The sequence below is a fragment of the Bufo gargarizans genome, chromosome 1 (genome assembly GCF_014858855.1).
Source record: "Bufo gargarizans isolate SCDJY-AF-19 chromosome 1, ASM1485885v1, whole genome shotgun sequence".
NCBI lineage: Eukaryota > Metazoa > Chordata > Amphibia > Anura > Bufonidae > Bufo > Bufo gargarizans.
In genome coordinates, this window is record NC_058080.1 from 400041202 (window position 1) to 400063155 (window position 21954).

Sequence of the window (21954 nt, forward strand, 5' to 3'; positions counted from 1 at the left end):
TATGGGTCTGTGCACTTCTACTCAAAAAGAGTGTCAGCTATGTGACTGCACCTCCCAGATAGCTGAAAGGAGCCTACCCAGTGACCATAGCTCTGAGTGATTGTATTTTACTATGTATGTGAGTTGTTTGTTTGTTTTATATTTTATGTATTTACCACACTTAGTAAATGTTCTTATTCATTTTTCATGTGTAAGCCTATTTTATTTTCGAATCTTTGAATTTACATTAGAACACATGGTGGCAGTGGTGGGTCAAATAAATACACTTAGTTAATAGGGTGTTACATAAAGAGAGTAGTAGATGTCTGGCCACTCCGAATGGGATCTTGGGCACTTACCGGATGAATAATAACCTGTGGAGGGATTATTGCATTGTTTAATCTGCAGTAAAAGCCATGAGTGGGGCTTTAGACAGTTGGTTTGATTTTATTTATTTCTTTTTTATTAATCTGTACTAAAAGCTGCGAGTGGGACATTAGACAGTTGATTTGGTTTAAAGCCTTTAGAAACAAGAAGAGTACTGTCTCATAGAAATTAATTGAGCCAAGACGGTCTTTTTCTAATCAGATGATCCTTCTACTTCAGGGGAGCTTCATAGGGTACGGGGTATCCCGGTCTCGTGATCAGTGGGGGTCCCAGAAGTAGGACCCCCACCAATCTAATAGTTATCTCCTATTCTGTGGATAGGGTATAATGTTCTATAACTGGATTGCCAATTTAAGCTCCTTTGGAACATCTGTAAAGGAGGATGTCAGAAGATTCCCTCCATGACTGGGTGTCAGCTATAGATCACTGCACTGCTAAGATGGTCTACAAGAATGTTTACTATGTGCCTGCAACCAGACAGCTGACAAGAGCATACCCAGTGACCATAGCTCAGAGTGATTTCTTTTTTTGCTATGTATGTGAGTTGTTTGTTTATTTAATTTTTTATGTATTTATCACATGCAGTGTATGGCTATTTTATTCTCAAATCATTGAATTCATGTTACAACACACAGTGATAACTCTCAGTACAGATAATGTAGTAGATGTTACCTGCAGTACAGATCTATGAGGGGCATACAATTAGTGTTTAGCCTCACCCCTGGTGGGGTTCCCCCCCCCCCCCCTTCTCTTTTGCGTTTTTTTCCCTCCCTGCCTTTTTGGGGCCATAACATTTTTATTTTTCCATTCACATAGCCGTATATGGGCTTTTTTTTTTTTTGGCGGTACAAGTTGCACTTCTAATTCCACCATTCCCTATATGGCAAAACTGATCAGTTACTTTCATTCTCCAGGTTAGTACGATTATGGCAATGCCAGATATGTATAGTTTTTCTTGCGTTTTAATACTGAAAAAAATAAAAACGTAAAAATTTTATTTTCTTTTCATTCTCAAATTCTAACCCCTATAACGTTTTTGTAGTTATGTATATGGAGCTGTGTGAGGGCTCATTTTTTATGGGGTGATCTGTACTTTTCAGTGACACCATTTTGGGGTGTGTATGACTTTTTGATCACTTTTTATTTATTTTTTTGTGGGAGGAGAAGCAGCCAAAATACATTAAATGCAATGGGTGTGATTTGAATTTTTATACTTTTTTTTATTTTAAAAAAAATTTTTTTACACTTTTTTATAGTTTGTATAGGGAACTATAACACACAATCATTAGATTGCTTCTTTCATAGACTCCAATGCAGTCTATAGCAATTATACTGTGTTCCTCTGGAGCACTGCTTGTGAGCAGGCGCCATCTTTAAAGTCTGAGCCAGCGCCTTACATGTACAATGCTGGTCAGGAATGGGTTAATGGATGAGTGCTATTTTGTGGCAGGCACTACTATGCCACATTGCATATTCATAAAAAGGTGTCAGTGACATACTGCAGCTGTGCACACTAACAATATCAAATTAGTAGTAGCACTAGTAGCACCCATAACAATGTGCCAGCAGCAAAGCAATATCTAAACAATAGTTATATCTATCTGTCACATAGTAGCCGCCACAGAGTGTCTATAATTAAGCTCATGCCATGCTGTATTATACTTCCATTTACAGCCACTATGCTCCCCTATTCAGTGTCACCAGTTCTTCTCTTCATCTTTATTGTTTCTTTCTCTCCATCCTCCTCTCTTTTCCAGTCCAGCTGCATCCAGTTTCCACCTGACTTCCCTGTGGTCTTGTCCTCTGTGCTTTTCTCTTGCTCCGTCCCTTCAGTCTGGCCCTACAGTTTTCTCCTTCACCCTCCAGCAGCAGAAGAGCCAAGGTTTCCTATCAGCAGGAAATTCACAGTTAAAACAGGCACAATGGGGTTAATTTATGAATATTCTAACCCCTGTTTTTGGCACAAGACCATTTTTGCAACTATTTGGATGCCCGTATGACAATATTTTGTCACAACCATTTTTTTGGGACACCACTTGACAGTCCCAACAAATTTACTAACAATAACTTCTAAAAAACAGGTGTAAATGTTAGGGAAAAACTACTCCATTCAGGGACTGGAGTAGTTTTTCCTGCTGGCGTGTGGACTGCCAGAGGTGCAACTAATATATGATGAGGCGTACATTTCATCATAAATTATTTGCAGTCTCTAACGGCGCAAAGGGGAAACAAAGACCAATTTCTTCACATTTATTGGTTTAAAGGGTCACTGAGTTTTGGTAAAACTTTTGCTATGTCATAGAGACATATTAAATGTTTTGATCAGTGGGAGTGCTGAGACCCCCAACGATTACTAGAATGAGGAGAAGTGCACGCATGTTGCTCCTCATGGTAAAGGACAGAATTGAGACAGACCTATTGACTTCTATTCAGCCCATCTTGTGCAGCAAGGACAGCGAATGCAATATATGCATGCTTGTCCTCTTTCTAGCAATCAGTGGGGGTCTCAGCACTCAGACCCCACCACCTCAATCAGAACTTTTGATATGTCTCTATGACATATCAAAAGTTTTACCAAAACTCAGTGACATTTTAAAAGGGGTTGCATCAACTTTTAAAGTTATCACCTATCCATAAGATAGGGGGTAACTAAATGATCGCTGAAACCCCCCCAATCCTGAGAAAGGGGTGTAGCTGGCCAGCTAAGACCTGTCCAAGTTTGCTAATATAGCTTGTGTGTTTATTCAGCTAGACCTGCCAATAACCTTAATACAGTTACTATGTTTGTGTGTTAAAGGCAAAAGCAGAGTTATTTACAGTGACTTCATGTTTGGATGTCATATAACTGTTATATATTGTGTTCACAGAAGCAGAAAAGATAATATGCCTTTAAGATTCATTATATAATGTAAGGTAAGCTCAATGACACAGCAGAAACAACATAAAGCATAGAGTTAAACTGTTGTTGCTGGGCACTCCACTAAGAGCTGTGTTTTATGGAAGCAGAGGGGCAAAAATAGGTATTTAAAACAATTATATAATGTTCCTTCTGTTAATATAGTGATTAGAACTGTATACTGAACCAGTTATATGTGTGTTTACTTACAGTTCCACCGAATTCAATTGCAAAAGTTCAAAATCCAAATTCAAATTCCATATTGCAATCCAAATTGCATTCACCATACCAGATCATACTCAACCAATCTGCAAATAGTTACTGCTAACTGCATACTGCAAATTGCGACCAAATTCAGCAAGTGAGCTATGTTATACCACATACCACAGATATACCTCTCAGAGAGATCATAAAGTGCTTAAATAACTTAAAGTGAGAGTACAGATATTCAAGAGATAAATATATGCACCATTTTATGTTGAATGACAAGATTGAACAGTTGAACCACCATGCTTTTGTGATATCTTTTCAACACGTGTTATGTACATGGACTATCTGCTGCGGAGGAGGCAGTGTTATATATGAAGAAAAGTTAAAGTTATTAAAGAAGTTATTTCAAGCATTTGGTGTGCTCTTTAAACCTACTGTTTCCATAGAACGGCGCTAGAGGAATTACAGAGTAACAGACAGTTTGGTTAGTCTAAAAGTCAGAGATATCAAAATTCTTCTAATGCCACAGCGCAAAAGGCACTTCATAGTGCTGCGTCTGCCACAGTGGAACTATTACTCTCAGAGGGCGAAGTGATAGCACTCCTCAACTTGCACAGTAAGGCCTCTTTCCCACAGGCATGTGCGCCCTGTGGTCGTGCTGCGGCCCGCAAAATGCGGGCCGCAATGCACGATCACAGTCCGTGGGGCAGCCACAGTGGATCGCGGACCCATTCACTTGAATGGGTCTGCGATCCGGCCGTTCCGCAAAGATATGTTCTATCTTTTTGCGGAACGGAAGTACGGGACGAAACCCCACGGAAGCACTCCGTAGTGCTTCTGTAGGGTTCCGTTCCGCACCATTCCGCATCTCCGGATTTGCGGACCCATTGAAGTGAATGGGTCCGCATCCGTGATGCGGAATGCCCAAAAAACGGCACCAGTGTATTGCGGATCCGCAAATGCGGTTCGCAATACGGCAACGGGGCGCACACGCCCATGGGAAAGAGGCCTAAAGAGCACATTAGAGCAGCAGGGCGCCAGCATATACCGCCGCGCAGCAACTTTTCCCTGAGTGAGCAAGCAAAGACACCTCAGTGGAGCTACCATAGAGGCCATAGAACGGGTGCATTAGTCAAACTGCAGACGACTCTTAAAGTGGCAGAACGGCAAAGGCAAAATAGTCAGAGAAAGAGCGCCAACCCTCCTGCGATCCCTAGAAAGAGAAAGAGACGCATGGTGGGAGGCCAAAGTCCAGAGCTAGAGTGCCCGCACCACTATCCATGAAGAGGCCACGTACTGAAGCCAGCTAGTTTCCCGGCACTAGGCCCAAAGCTTGCAGCAGCGTATCCAAGCCAGCACATCGAAAGTATGCACAGAGCATCGCAAGTCATCACAGACAGTCGCAAGTCATCGCAGAGCATCGCAAGTCATCGCAGAACATCGCATTGTCAAGATAAGACACGTCTCCTTTAAGACTGATATTTGTTCCTGCTCTTCAGAATAAGGTTAGAGCTTTCCTTATTACTTATCATTGCACATAGGTTTTGGTATAAAGAGACATTTTCGTGTTCAGGAATAAAAGACAAAGGACAGTTTGTAATACATGGACTCTATTGGATTTAAATTGAAAGTCATTTATTGCCTGCATCTATTGCTATTGCATTTAAAGTGAAAGTCATTTATTTCTGCATTTGTCAATATTGCATTTAAAGTGAAAGTTCCTTTAATATTCAAATTGATTGTTATATCATTTAAAGTAAAATGTCTGAGCCTAGTATTACCATGCCACTGTTAGAGTATACAAAGATAGATAGAGTAGAGGGGGAAGAGCAAGAGAACCTGTCTGAGTTAGACGAGTCTGATGCAGCATTAGTCTTGCCTCAAACAAATCTAGTCCAAACAAATGAACTAAGACGTTCATCACATGCCAGAAAACCTACCCCAAAGATGCAGGAAAATTTGGAGCAAGTAGCAGCATTAAAAGAGAAAAAGTTCGCCCTGATGTATGATAGGTGGAAATCATACATTAAAGACATTCGTAGAAAGCTAAAGCAAGAAAGTATAAAAAGGAACTTGAGTGATATGGTAGAGACCGTAGAAGAATCTGAATCAGAGCTTATGGCAGCATATGTCAACTTGCGGTCATTTATGACACCTTCCAACACTAGCATTTATGACACCTTCCTTCAATATCAGAGTCCTCAAATACTTCAGCCAAAAGAAAGGCATTAGCCGAAGAACTTGCTGTCAAGAGAGCAGAGATTGAGATAGAGGCTGCCATCGAGGCGCAGCACCAACTGATGGCTGAAAAGGAAGCTGAAATGGATGCACAACGCCATCAGATGGAAGCTAAAATGGATGCACAACGCTATCAGATTGAAGCTGAAATGGAGGCACAGCGCCATCAAATTGAAGCTGAAATGGAAGCACAGCGGCAACACATGAAAAGTCTGGAAAGGCAGAAAGAAGTTAAGATCATAGAAGCCAGGCTCAGATTACATGAGGAGGATATGAGTCAGAGTAGTCATAGGTTCAAATCGTTACTAAGTGAAAAAGACTCCTATTTTCCTTTGTACGCTTAAGAGAATGAAAGGAAATTTCCAGCATGTAGTGAAGAAATAAGTTATTATGCTTCCATCCCTGCTCAGAAAAACAAAGAGGCCTAGTTGAATGTTAGGAAAAAGGTGTGTGAATTTATCCTCTATCTCAACCGGAAAAGATGAAGAAATGGACTCACCTAATTCAAAACTAAGTGAGAAAATAGAACCGGATGATTCTATTCCTAGATGCCAAGGCAATGCTCAGGAGAATGTTACAACCATTGTCCCAGCAAGACCACAAAGAACAGTCCTAGCTAGACTTCCCGGTCGGGAACCTACTGTATTTTCGGGAGATGTACTGAAGTTCATAGAGTGGAAGGCAAGTTTTGAGATGATCATTGAGCATCATTGCTTCAGTCCAGTTGACAAGTTATTCTACCTTCAGAGATATGTTGGTGAAGAAGCCAAGGAAGTTCTTGAAGGTAACTTCTATAGAAAAGACAAAGAAGCCTACAAGCAAGCTTGGGAAAAACTGAATGCAAGATATGGTCATCCTTTCTTAGTACCAAGAGCCTTTAGAGAAAAACTGAATAACTGGCCTAAAATAGGTCCTAAAGAACACTTCAAACTCCAAAAGTATGGTGACTTCCTGCAAGCATACAGCAATGCCATCCCACATGTACGAGGACTAGAAGCACTGAACGATTATCTAGAAAACCACAGGACGCTAATTAAGCTACCTGAAGAAGTGGCTTCTAGATGGAATCGCTATGTGACTGAACAGTTAGATCAAGGTAAGGACTTCCCAAGTTTAAAAGAGTTCTCTGAGTTCATCAATAAGGAAGTACGGATAGCATGTAATCCAGTAACAGCATCTTACGTCTTAAAATCCTGTGGGAGATATAAGATGCACAAGAGCAATTAGCTTTGCTACCAACACAGCAGCTAAAGATCCAGATATCTACGAGAGCAAGTCCAAAGTCACTACTGGGATCAGTAGAGAGACAGAACCAACAAATCTTCAGACTACCTTCAAATGTATGTTCTGTGGAGAGAACTACTCCATACACAAGTGCCAACAATTGAAGCAGATGTCCCCATAGGAAAAGAAAATGTTTGTACTGGATAACCAACTGGTTTTGGATGTCTAAGAAAAGGCCATGTTACTAAGGAATGTAAGAAAAAGGGCACATGCAGTATTTGCAACGGACGTCATCCTACACCACTACATGAAGAACGTCCAAAGAAAGATAAATCCTCAATACCTAAAGATATTTCAAATCCTAAAAGGAGGAACAAGAAGGTATACGCCTATGCACTACTGGCTGCCCAGAGTGACATCACCTTGATCAAGAAATCTGCAAGAAATTACAAATGGCTACAGAACCAGTGAAGCTCAAACTCACCAAAATGACGGGGAGAGACACATTAGTGAACAGTCAAAGAGTCAAAGGACTGAGAGTTAGAGGACTTCATTCAAACGTCACATTAGATCTACCTCCAGCTTATACAAAAGATGATATACCTCTAGATCAAGATCGCATACCTACCTGTGAAACAGTCAATAAATGGGAGCACCTATCTGTCATATCTCATGAAATGTCCCCCGCTGAAGGAGTTTGGTGTTGGACTGTTGATAGGCTACGATTATCCCGAAGCTTTGGTACCGCGAAAGGTAATCACAGGAGGAAAGGGTGAACCCTACGCTGTTCAAACTGATCTAGGATGGGGTGTTGTTGGAGGAAAACATCAGATTGCAAACTCAAGACAGGTGACAGGATTGTCTCATTGAATATCTGTCCAAGAGTTACCAACTATAAGTCCAGCAAAAGTATGCCAGTATGAGCAGATCCTGATGGTGGAAATACTCATACACCGGACACCTAAAGCCCTGCTAAAACTGACGAGTCCTAGGATAGGTAGCAGGGGATGAGACAGCTTTTTCCTTCCAGAATAAAGGAACCTGCGACTCACTGAGGCCTAGAAACAACACACACCAGATAATAAGAGACCGCGAAGGCAACAAGTACTTCGCTTAGAGATGTATGGAGAAGCAGGAGATCCAAGACAAACCAGCACTAGCAACTCCAAGCAGAAACTATCAACCGCATGGTCAGCAGTGTGAGGCAGATCTAAATAGAGCCTCATCACTGATAACGAGCGGCACCTGAGGAGAGGTGAGATCCTGCCAAACAATAACATACATAGAGGAAAACAGAGAGACCTGTCAGATAGCCTTACGTGCAGCAAGTCTATCTGATCTTCTCACCTCTCTCACAGGAGGGACCGTGACAACTCCAGACCTCTAAGGGTTACATAGCATTATAAATCAATATAATGCTATGCGACCCGGTCAGTGCTACGCAGACTAGGACAGGGGATTCCACAGATGGATGTACTGTGGTATGAAATTGAAACAAATCCAGCCGGCACTCGCTCTAAAGATTAGCGTTGCAGCGGGAGGAGCGAAGCTCCACGTAGAACAGGTAAAGAATCCCAGCAACTGCTGTTATGCTTGAAAATAAATTTCTTCTTTATTTCATATTAATTCCATAATTAATAACGCGTTTCGGCACACAGCCTTTATCAATAGATATACCACAATGAATCAAACCAACTTTATATAGAGTATATCCTATCCAACATAAGTGAGATCATCCACCCCTCAATGGGCGGAAACATGTCTAGCACCAATCTGGAACTAAGTTTCACTTCCACATGGGACAAACAATGAACACAAAAGGATATTACATCGCAAGAGTGGAAGATCAGCGTGCTGATTGTGTCTATAAAAAAAAAAGAAAATAAGCACATCAATAAAATAATATATCTGCAGCTCTACCAAGTAATTATAATCCTATAGCCTTGCAATCTCATAGTCACGATTCAAACCTCTGGGATGTAATGTATTGAGAGTATGTATCCAGTATGCTTCCCTACGGAGTAGGAGTTTTTTTTTATATTTCTTCCTCTCCTTGGTCTCATAACTTGATCAAGAACCTGAAACCTCAACTGAGACACTGAATGTTTGCACTTGTCAAAATGATGAGGCAACAGTAATAGAGTTTTTGTCCTTATCCTGGACTTGTGCTTACTTATCCTGTCCCTCACTGTCTGCATTGGTGTCGCCAGGGGCGGCCAGAGGGGGCCACGGCCCCCCATACATCACGCTGTGCCTCCCCAACTAAAATGCCCCCCCAAGTGAGCCGCCGCAGTCAGGCACAGGGAGATGAGCGCTTCCATTGCGCTCATCTCCATAGTCATCTGCCTGTGCTGCGGCGGTGCAGGGGAGGGAGAGGCGTGTCCCTTCCCCTTCCTCTGATAGGCTGCAGGCACTAGGCCGGCAGCCTATCAGAGGCCGGCGCAGGTGGCGCGATGACATCATCACGCTGCCTAAGCCATACAACGCGGGACACAGGCCGGAAGAGGCCTGCATCGCTGACATGGAGGTAAGTGTAAGTGTTTGGTTGTTTTTTTTACAATAGTTTTACAGGCACATTAGGGGGGCTCTTGTTACTGGCCCATTGGGGGGGATTATTACTGGCACGTGATGGGGGGCTTATTACTGGCACATGATGGGGGGCTTATTACTGGCTCATGATGGGGGGCTTATTACTGGCTCATGATGGGGGGCTCTTGTTACTGGAACATTGGGGGGGCTCTTATTACTGGCACATGATGGGGGGCTGGGCTCTTATTACTTTCACATTGGGGGGCTCTTGTTACTGACATGTGATGGGGGGCACTTATTACTGGCACGTTATTGGGGGCAATTATTACTGGCACGTTATTGAGGGACATTTATTACTGGCACATTATTGGTGGACACTATAGGGGCATCTACTGAGGCCACAAAGAAGAGGTATTTTATATGGGGGGCTCTGTACATTAGCATTTTATACTGGGACACATTATGGTGGGTACTATGGGGAAGGGGGGAGAGGAGTACTATGGAGTCATCTACGGGGGGCACTAAGAAGGGGTATTTTATACTTGCAAATTATGGGGGACACTGAGGGCATCTACTGGGGCACGATATATGGGGCATTTTATACTGGTACATTATAGGGGGCACTAGGAGGAAGGGGAGAGGAGCACTATGGGGGCATTTACTGGGGGCACTATATAGGGGTATTTTATACTGGCACATTATGGGGGACATTAGCTCAACTGAGGGCATTACAAGTGGGTATTTTTTGCATTGTCACATTATAAGGAGAATTATTTCTACGGGGGGGGGGGGGGGCATTATGGTGGGCTTTATTACTCCCCCATGGTATGACCCCCTAGTAGCAGCACCAGCCTCTCCCTGCTCTGCTATCCCTCTGCCCCATCTCCAAATCCTTATTATGAAATCTTTCTCATTAGGATAAAACACCATCTGCCAAACATCAGCTCCGCCGAGCCCCCGGCCAAAGTGTTGAAGTGGTGTCCGAGATCCCCAAGGCCAAGCCAAGTAATTGTAAGTTTTCATGTGAAATATGTTTATGTTATACAGATATAGCCTACACTGTGCCACACAATATACAGTATACCTCTTCACTGTGCCACACAATGTACAGTATACTTCTACACTGTGCAACACAATATACAGTATACCTCTACACTGTGCCACACAATATACAGTATACCTCTACACTGTGCCACACAATGTACAGTATACTTCTACACTGTGTAGTCTGTTCTATAAGCACCCTTGTTCTGTGGCGGCGGACAGAAAATAATCTGGAAGTGCCCCTCCCGAGACCAGGCTCTGGATCCACCATTGGTCTGGACCGCTCACAGGAGTGTACATTTCTTCTAAACTGTAATCCGTATCCTCTGACCTGCAGAAATCAGCACTCGCTCGGTAACAACTAACAGGCAGTGCCTGTAGGCTGTAGCCTGGCCCTGTTACCGAAGCTAGCCGAGTGGTGTAAGGTTAAGGTACTAGTAGAGATGACGGCCGCTTAATCCTGATTTTAAGTTAAAGTTACTGCAGGATATGGATTACAGTTTAGAAATGTCAAATGTACACTCCTGTGAGAGGCGGGGAGGGGGATCGGATGACACTGCTATAGGGAGGGGGATCTGTGGATGACACTGTTATAGGGAGGGGGATCTGTGGATGACACTGTTATAGGGAGGGGGATCTGTGGATGACACTGTTATAGGGAGGGGGATCTGTGGATGACACTGTTATGGAGGGGGAAATGGGGATGACACTGTCATGGGGTGGATCTGTGGATGACACATATAGCATAAGATGCTATATACGGTATGTGTCATCCACAGATCCCACCATAGCAGAGTCATCCACAGATCCCCCTCCCTATAAAAGTGTCATCCACAGGCAACTAGGACATGTTGAAATCTGAGTGATTTTTTATTTTTTTTAAACCACAGACAGCAGGACTTTTCTTCCCTGTTGCGATTTTAGGTAAAGTATCGCAGCATTTCTAAGCGTACTTGTGTAAATGTATCGTTGATATAGCTGCCCCCCCTACTTTTGTCCTGGCCCCCAGTGTGCCCCCCAAATATTTGAAAGCTAGAGACGCCACTGACTGCATCGTTTCTCCCACATAGACAAGACCACATGGCCATTTAATTAGATAGATCATGTAAAGAATCCTTCTATTTTAAAGGTTTGCCCTGTGTGGGGATGATAAACCTCCGAACCTTTAATTATGTGAGAACATTGCAGACAGTGGAGGCACAGAATTGTGCCTTTTTCCAGTCCTCAATGTGCTCTTTTTTACTCCCTAAATCTGCATGCACCAATTTATCTCTGAGACTAGGATTCTTTTTATTACAAATTTATGGTATAAACATCATATAACCTGTTGAGAAAGAAAAATGCCTCTTTCAGAGCACTGTGGGATTAGGCTACTTTCACACTGGTGTTTTAGTTTTCCGGTATTGAGTTCCGTCATAGGGGCTCAATCCTGGAAAAAAATGCTTCAGTTTTGTCCCCATTCATTGTCAATAGGGACAAAACTGAACATAGCGGAATGCTCCAAAATGCATTCCGTTCCGGATCCAGTAAAAACGCTAGGGTGAAAGTAGCCTTAATCCCCATGCATATCACTGCTATGAATTATACAGCTTCATTTGAAGTAATATCATTAGGTAGAATGGTCCATAAAATAGCCTAGATCAGTGATGCCAAACCTGCGGCCCGCGAAGCTGTGTCATGCGGCCCCCGCAGTGACCGGACTTTATCAGCACAGGGCGCGCTGCGAACGGCACAGGCAGCAAAGCGATGCTGCCTGTGCCTACAATCTCCCAGCCCAGTGCCGCCTCCTAGCAAATTTATTCACTGCACTTGCCTCTGTGAAATTGAAGAGAAGCACCGTAATCTCGCACAGGCGCACTGGCAGAGGCATCTGAATGGCGCATGCACCGTCTTCCTGGCCTCTGCCAGTGCGCTTGTGTGAGATTACGGCGCTTCTCTTCAATTTTACAGAGGCAAGTGCAGTGAATAAATTAGCTAGGAAGCGGCTCTGGGTGGGGGGGGGGGATATCTGTGGACGGCACTGAAGGGGGGGATATCTGTGGATGGCACTGAAGGGGGGATATCTGTGGATGGCACTGAAGGCGGGGATATCTGTGGACGGCACTGAAGGGAGGGCTGTGGGGATGTTGGGGTGGGAGGTCCGATGGGTATGTTTGGGGTGGGAGATCCGGGAGGGGGGGGCCCAGTTTTTGCTATGTGGCCCAGTCATTTCTAGCTACGCCCCTGATTGGTAAGATTGGGCGGGCACTGGAGAGATAGAGCGCCCTGCTGTAGGAGAAGCCGGCGGGAGATGAATGGAGGAGGGGCCAGCTCCTGGTGGTGTCGGGGGCACGGCGCAAGCATGGCGGTGGAGGATCTGACTGAAGTCTAAAGATCAGACATCAAGGTAGACCTGCAGAAGAAGGTGACAGCGCAGTATGTGATGTATACATGTGTGTAATGTATGTAGTGCAGTGTGTGATCATCACATACTGCACTACATACATTACACACATGTATACATCACATGCCCCCACAGTAATAATGCCCAGATATGTGCCCCCTCACAGTAGTTATGCCAGATATGTGCCCTCTTCACAGTAGTTATGCTCACTCGTGCCCCCTCACAGTAGTTATGCCGGGATATGCGCCCTCCTCACAGCTCACAGTAGTTATACCCTGATATGTGCCCTCCTCACAGTAGTTATGCCAGATATGTGCCCTCTTCACAGTAGTAATGCTCACACGTGTCCCCTCACAGCGTTTGCATTTCTTTCTGGCAAAGCTACCTGCTTCCGGCCCGCGAAATTTATACCAAGTCTAGTGCGGCCCTCAGACGAAAAATGGTTAGGCACCACTGGCCTAGATAATTGGATAATATACACTCACCTAAAGAATTATTAGGAACACCATACTAATACGGTGTTGGACCCCCTTTTGCCTTCAGAACTGCCTTAATTCTACGTGGCATCGATTCAACAAGGGGCTGATAGCATTCTTTAGAAATGTTGGCCCATATTGATAGGATAGCATCTTGCAGTTGATGGAGATTTGAGGGATGCACATCCAGGGCACGAAGCTCCCGTTCCACCACATCCCAAAGATGCTCTATTGGGTTGAAATCTGGTGACTGTGGGGGCCATTTTAGTACAGTGAACTCATTGTCATGTTCAAGAAACCAATTTGAAATGATTCGAGCTTTGTAACATGGTGCATTATCCTGCTGGAAGTAGCCATCAGAGGATGGCTACATGGTGGTCATGAAGGGATGGACATGGTCAGAAACAATGCTCAGGTAGCCCGTGGCATTTAAACGATGGCCAATTGGCACTAAGGGGCCTAAAGTGTGCCCAGAAAACATCCCCCACACCACCAGCCTGCACAGTGGTAACAAGGCATGATGGATACATGTTCTCATTCTGTTTACGCCAAATTCGGACTCTACCATTTGAATGTCTCAACAGAAATCGAGACTCATCCGACCAGGCAACATTTTTCCAGTCTTCAACAGTCCAATTTTGATGAGCTCGTGCAAATTGTAGCCTCTTTTTCCTATTTGTAGTGGAGATGAGTGGTACCCGGTGGGGTCTTCTGCTGTTGTAGCCCTTCTGCCTCAAGGTTGTGGCTTCACAAATGCTTTGCTGCATACCTCGGTTGTAACGAGTGGTTATTTCAGTCAACGTTGCTCTTCTATCAGCTTGAATCAGTCAGCCCATTCTCCTCTGACGTCTAGCATCAACAAGGCATTTTCGCCCACAGGACTGCTGCATACTGGATGTTTTTCCCTTTTCACACCATTCTTTGTAAACCCTAGAAATGGTTGTGCGTGAAAATCCCAGTAGCTGAGCAGATTGTGAAATACTCAGAGCGGCCCGTCTGGCACCAACAACCATGCCACGCTCAAAATTGCTTAAATCACCTTTCTTTCCCATTCTGACATTCAGTTTGGAGTTCAGGAGATTGTCTTGACCAGGACCACAACCCTACATGCATTGAAGCAACTGCCATGTGATTATCTAGTCTACCAATCGCATTAATGAGAAAAAGAACAGGTGTTCCTAATAATTCTTTAGGTGAGTGTATAGTACAACTTAGATAAGTGATATACATGGTGACACAACAGCACCTGGAAGATCCTCACTGCTCATACCTATGGTGGAGCACAGGGAAAGGAAGTAGGTCACGGGAAAGAAATAAATGTACCGTAAGTGCATGTGCAATGCAAGGATAAAGTCTGAGAACTCCTTAGAATACACATAAAGGAATGCATAGTGTATGCAAAGTAACAACATACCAATGTTAATACAATAAATACAACCCTAAGAAGATGATAAAAAAAATAAGGGCCAATACAGTCACGGCAAGCAAAATATAAATTAAAAATAAGGAAAAAAAATTACAGCGAATATGATGCATACCTTTCACATAAATGTTATAGGCTTAGCCAGTGCTTGTGCCAAAATACCATATATATAACTATATAAAGATAACAAAATTAAATAAAGCAGTATATAAATAATATTAATAGTATTAATGTAGCGCACAACAAATATAGCCCTTGCATTATGGAAAGACCTTCAGTAAGGTGCATAACAATACAAAATATAAACCCATAACAGGGTGATCAAAAATGCAAATAAAAAATAAGGACAAATACAGTCGTGGCAAAGGGACAGATATAGGCTTAGCCAGCACATGTGCCAAAGTACCACTTTGATAGACATAGTGCAAGACAGATGTAGCTCATGCGCTTTATAAAAAAAAATAATAGAAAAGCACTAGCAATGAGAAAAATTAGATAAAGCCCTATATAAATATTAATAATATTATTATTAATATAGCGCATAACAAATAAAGCCCCTGCATTATGTGAGGATGTTCATCAAGGCGCATACATTAAAAATGCTAAATAAGTAAATAGATAATATGGGGCCATGTAAAGCTCAAATGAGCAAATAGAGTCCCAACCTGCACCACCATAGGGACTGGCAAAAAAAAGAAAGAAAAATTGTGATACACATTAGAAAAGAAGGACTACATAAAAAGTTACATCCAAAAATGAATGAAAGTCACAGCACTGCATTATCAGAAAAAATAAATAAAAATGGACTAACTAGGACTGCAGGTAATGTCTACTACCTTATCTCTACTTGGGGGGTTATCACTGTGTTATCTGTGGTGTTACGTCAGACTGCAGGTAAAGGCCCATTTACATGGAGCAGGCAGTTATTGGGAAGGTAGCGTTCCTTCGCGACAATCTCCTGCTTGTCCGTGGAAGTGACTGCTGCTATTACATGCAACAATCCCTTCCATGGTATGAGGAGGAGCGATCGCTATGCCACCTCTCGTCCCCATACAGAATCATTGTTTCTAGGCATTGTTTAGACAGCACAATCTGCTGCCCACAAGTGATGATCTACACGTAGGTGGGTGCACTCAATAAACAAATGTTTTGTGCGTTCATGAGGGATCAACAGCACCTTTTAACTGGCCAATTTTCGTGAACGAGCGTTTGTATGAATGTTCATACATGATAATCGCCCTGAATATCAGGCCTTAAATGTATACGTCCTGCTACACACAATGATTCCTTTCTTTAACTTAAGGTTAAAGGCTGCATACAGTAATAATGTATGCATACATATGTTCTATTCATCATTTCACATTTTGAGTGGTGTGGCCAATGCCCAAGGACTCAGGTGAGAGGCACTATTTTCTACGGTCGTGCTCATGAGGCCTTAGCATGTATGCCATCACCTTTTGTGTGTCTCCTGGCCAGTGAAGTAGGCATCTTTCAGATTTTTACCAATGAAACCTGTTACGTGTGCACTTGGCAGCTGAAGACATCTGTGTTGGTCCCATGTTCATATGTGCCAGTATTGCTGAGAAAAATTATTTTTTAATATATGCAAATTGGCGTTGTCATTACTCCTAAAGGCTCGGCTCTCTCTGCAGCTGCCATGCTCTCTGCACTTTGACAAGATCAGGCAGTGAAAACGTCGTCACACTCAGCCCTGTCAAGCTATCCTGAATTAGCTCAATGCAAATGAGCATGTAACGTCATTTCACCAAGGGTATATGAGGGATCAGTCCTGTCACACTAATCTAATCAGTTTCTATGAGGAGATAACTTCTAGACTGGACCGGGGTGAGCCATGGATGACTTGACTTCTCCAAAGCATTTGACACTGTACCACATAAAAGGTTAATATATAAAATGAGAATGCTTGGACTGGGAGAAAACATCTGTATGTGGGTAAGTAACTGGCTCAATGATAGAAAACAGAGGGTGGTTATTAACGGTACACACTCAGATTGGGTCACTGTCACTAGTGGAGTACCTCAGGGGTCAGTATTGGGCCCTATTCTCTTCAATATATTTATTAATGATCTTGTAGAAGACTTGCACAGTAAAATATAAAATTTTAGCAGATTACACTAAACTGTGAAAAGTAATTAACACTGAAGAGGACAGTATACTACTACAGAGCGATATGGATAGATTGGAGGCTTGGGCAGATAAGTGGCAGATGAGGTTTAACACTGACAAATATAAGGTGATGCACATGGGAAGGAATAATGCAAGTCATCTGTACATACTAAATGGTAAAACACTAGGTTATGCCTGTTACACACGACCGTATGTATTTTGTGGTCAGCAAAAAACAGATCCTCAAAAAATACAGATGACATCCGCGTCCATTCCGTATTTTGCGGAATGGAACAGCTGGCCCCTAATAGAACAGTACTAACCTTGTCCGTAATGCGGACAATAATAGGACATGTTCTATTTTTTTGCAGAACGGAAATATAGAAACGGAATGCACACTGAGTACCTTCATTTTTTTTTTTTGCGGACCTACTGAAATAAATGGTCCCGTATACGGTCCGCAAAAAAAACGGAATGGAAACGGAATGAAAATACGTTTGTGTGCAAGAGGCCTAACACTCACATGGAAAAGGACCTATGAATTTTAGAGGACAATGGACTTGAAGAAGTGCTCCCACACACTTTTTTCTATTCTCTGACCTGTTAGAAAGGTATGTGATGTAAACTATAGTGAAGGTAATCTTACCAGTGACTCTATTTGTCAGTTATAACCTACCTTCTGATCCCCAGCTGTGTCATGTGACCAACACTCTGATCGCCAACTGGTACAGGAAAGGAAGTCTGTTACTCTCGGTTCTTTCCTAGAAGACCGACATAGAGGCTCCTATAAGAATACATAGAGGAATTTGCTTCCTATCCACACACAAGATGCTGTGTTATTTGAAAAGTCAGTGTGTCAGTCACATGACAGCTGAGGATCAGAAGAGAGATTATAACTGAAATACTGTAGCTGGAAAGAAGATTACCTTCACTAGTTTACATCAAGTACCTTTATAACAGGTGAGAGTCAAAAAAATTATGTGGGAGTGCTTCTTTAACTGTTGCAACCAGTGTCAGGCAGCTGTTGTTAAGGTCAATTAGATCAGTGTTTCCCAACCAGTGTGCCTCCAGCTGTTGCAAAACTACAACTCCCAGCATGCCCGGACAGCCAAAGGCTGTCCAGGCATGCTGGGAATTGTAGTTTTGCAACAGCTGGAGGCACACTGGTTGGGAAACACTGAATTAGATTATGGGGTGCATCAAAAGGGGCATAGATGCCAGTGATGAGAACATAGTCCTGCCACTTTACAAATCACTAGTGAGACCACACATGGAGTACTGTGTACAGTTCTGGGCTACTGTGAACAAGGCAGACATAGACCTGGAGAGGGTTCAGAGGAGGGCAACTAAAGTAATAACTGGAATGACTAAAGTACCCTGAAAGATTATAAAAATTAGGGTTTTTCCCCTTTAGAAAAAAAGTTGACTGAGGAGAGATCTAATAACTATGTATAAATATATCAGGAGTCAATACAGAGATCTATCCCATCATCTATTTATCCCCAGGACTGTGACAAGGGGACATCCTCTGCGTTTGAAGAAAGAAGGTTTGTACACAAACATAGAAAAGGATTCTTTACGGTAAGAGCAGTGAGACTATGGAACTCTCTGCCTGAGGAGGTGGTGATGGTGAATTCCCTAAAATTAAGCGTTCAAGAGGGGGCTGGATGTATTGTAATGCTACAGGTTATAGCGAATAGATTTCTGGAGAAGGGTTGTTCATCCAGGGAGTTATTCTGATTGGCTTTTGGAGTGTGGAAGAACATTTTCCCCTTAAAATGATAAATATTTGCTTCTACCTCATGATCAACTTTACTTACACACTGTTACTGTTTACCATGTAAAGATCATTCTGTAAGAACCATTCTGTCCCAATCAGAAACACTTGACAGTGCTGTTGTATTGTGTTTTCTGGTTTGAGAATGACTGGATTTTGAATATTGGAACTTTAATACTTGAATCCAAATACAGACTAAATGTCTTGAAAAACACAAAATTATAAATAGCCTCCTCTAACCATTAAGATTACATTAAAAAATTCCCCATTTGGAAAAAGAGGCTAAAACACACTTTTATTTACTATAAAAATATATATCAAAAAGGTTTTATTAAGGATAAGAATAATTCCCTATATCAAAACAGAATATTAAAGGAATAACACCAAAACTAATGATAACATACTCATTCTAAGCTGTACCAAAGACAAAATGCCCCTGGACAAGAACCCCATAAATATGTAATAACATGTACCAAAAGATAGGAATAATAGAGTAAATGTATAGTAAATGAAGCTCATATAGATAGTAATTTATAGTAAATTAAGCTCATACTATCTGTATAAGCTTTGTTTACTATCCTTTAGATATCTATTATTGCCATCTTTTGGTAGTTATTACATCTTTATGGGGGTTCTTGTCCAGGGGTATTTATGTGATTTTATATTGTAAATTATTATCCCTGATGAAGCTGTTTTGATATTTTTCTAATAAAGAAAATGGTTGTTATGCCTTTTTGCCGTGGAAAATTTTATAGGAGGATCAATGTGATAAAGAGAAGTTGAAACTTCTGTGATTTTCTTCTTGGGGACAAACTGCAATGACACTGATAAAAATACCTTTCCAAGCTCCTATTTAATCCAGCGCCACTGCCCTCTGAGCTGGGTTGCAGCCATGAAATGTTTTTTTGGCTGCAGCAGTAACGTTCCACACACTGCTTCATCCACTCACTGGCCTCAGCCATGCACTACATGAGACCACTGAGCCCAGCGATTGGCTGCAGCAGTATACAGGATGTCACCATTTCAGCCGCAATACACCACAGCTGAGAGACACAGGAAGGAGCATTTACATTTTCTCTTTTATCATCCTCCCTGCAGTTTGCCCCTCCAAAAAAGTTTCAACTCTGACAAACTTTTTAACAATTGTTCACAAGTTCATTTTGCTGGTTCGTGTGATAGATTTCATCCTTCAGTGTTCGACTGTAAAATTAAAATCTAATAAAACACTAATGCAAACAAGCTTTCAAATATATTTTATTATTTAAAAAAGTCATAAACATATTTCATTTCTGCTTCTGCACAGACTTCAAAAACATTAACAAAAAGTCTCAATCAGTTGTTCCCTTTGATGCGCTTTAATTAAGGCCCCAATGTAAACTTAATTTTCCCTCAATAACCTGGCCGAGATGGGCAGAGATAAAACATTTAGCGGTTTTTACGACATCGATCTCTGGGGAAGTAAAAAAATAACATTGAAGAGGAACTACTTCATGCCACCATTACAGCTCATGCGAACAGGAAGGAGAAGGACTATACACCAATTTTCAGTACAAACGGCTCTCCAAGGTAGGTTAAAAAATTACGGTAAGCTGTGTTCGGCCTCCTTCACACACACATGTTTTCGGTGTTTATAAGCTTGTTTTTTTGTGGCTAACATTTTTCTGACATCCTATAGAGAAGCCAATGGGACACACAGCAAAAAAAAAATAAAAAAAATTATAAAAAAAAAAAAAATTATACACAGAGCATGCCACAAAACAGTGTGCATGTAGACATTCTGATAATTTGCTATAGATTTCAAAGTAACACCTGGTCGCAGTGATTTTGAACCCCCCCCCCCCCCCAAAAAAAAATATTATTTTTACAAAACATGGCAAAAACGTGTGTGAATCCAGCTTTATGGTGACATTTTAATTGCACGCAGCACGTTCTCAACTGTTGATTTCGTTTTCACTTAGTGTTAAGGAAATGGAAAAGCTCCTTCAGATTGAAGTGGTTGACCCTCGATTCAGAAGATGGGTTCAAGCCTCTTCTCGGCCTAGTTAAACCAGCTGCTGTTGAAATATTCCATGAGAGAGCTCTATACACATTATAATCATAGAAATAGGGGAGGAAATGAAAATGAGAAAAAGTTGTTGTTTTTGCACTGTAACATAAATTTAAGTAAAACGTCTTTAGCTTATTAGTCCCACATCACAGATTTGTACAGTGTGAGATTTAGTAGACTCAAGCTTAGTGCAAGACGGTCCCCAGTTTCTTCCAGCTTCTTCACTTGGGCTCTGGTTTGTCTTGCAGCAGAGGTATAATAGACTCCCATGCTGTAAGGCACTAATGGGGAGAGAATTAGTTATAAAAAAAAAAAAAAAAGAACATTAAATAAATCACATTTAATCTGCAAGTACAAGCCAGAGACAAATGATCAGTACTATAAAAAACGGATACAACTAGATGGATGTTTCCACCATTACAGTCATTATACATGATGTGTAAACTTTTAACCGATACAAGAGCTAGTCTTTAATCAAAAGGGACCCTTTTGAAGTGATCCCCATTAACCCCTTCATGTAATCAATCCAGCTATATGTGCTATAGCAACATAAATGGATCTGATCCTTTTAAAAGGCAAATCACGCTGCATAGTGCTATGCCATTCAAAAAAGATGGGTGGGCAGGGTGTCAGCCTGACAGTCCTGAAGTGAGCTCCCCATCACAAAATACACCAAACACATGCTGGAGGACATGACCTGTGCTCTCCCAGAAAGCCTCTATATACGGATCACTGCTAATGGAGATCTAATGGGCAGTGGCAAATTTTCTGTAAAAAATATATTTTTCCATGGGCATCACAGAAGCCTATAATCATGTGTCAACATCACAGAAGATACTGCATGTTATATTAAATCCAAACAAATCATTAATTCATAAGTTTTTGTCTCCCCCGCATACAGATATGCATTTACATAACCACCAACATATCTCACAACCAGCTAAAGGCAGGGTGCACACCAGAAAAAGACAGACGTTTCTTCTTGGGTATTACAGCACCGATGTACATTAGGTGGGGCACAGTACACATAGTTCGTACTGTTATACACAGTGGATTATGTAGCATTCCAAAAGTTTAAACGTTGCTGTGGACATTCAGTCTTCAAATGCCCTTGGTCTTAGAAGGGTTGAAACAATATAAATAATAATAATATGTATGCTTAGACAGACATATAAAACGACAAATTACAAAAATAAGATACTGTAGAGTGCTCC

The 21954-nt window shown here is 41.9% G+C and overlaps 1 protein-coding gene across 4 annotated transcripts in view; it reads right to left on the reverse strand.

The window, feature by feature from the left end:
- Positions 1 to 1603: 1603 nt before the first annotated feature.
- The window catches only part of LOC122921111 (sorting nexin-30), an 88430-nt gene continuing 68079 nt past the window's right edge, over positions 1604 to 21954 (reverse strand). For 2 of the 4 annotated variants that reach the window (XM_044271091.1, XM_044271100.1), the window contains exon 9: positions 19931 to 21021. In XM_044271091.1, the coding sequence (XP_044127026.1) occupies positions 20962 to 21021 (60 nt within the window). In that variant the 3' untranslated portion in view covers positions 19931 to 20961. Of the gene's footprint in view, positions 2254 to 19930; positions 21022 to 21954 lie in introns of those variants that run through there. The other 2 variants (XM_044271072.1, XM_044271082.1) reach the window with 2 other exon arrangements.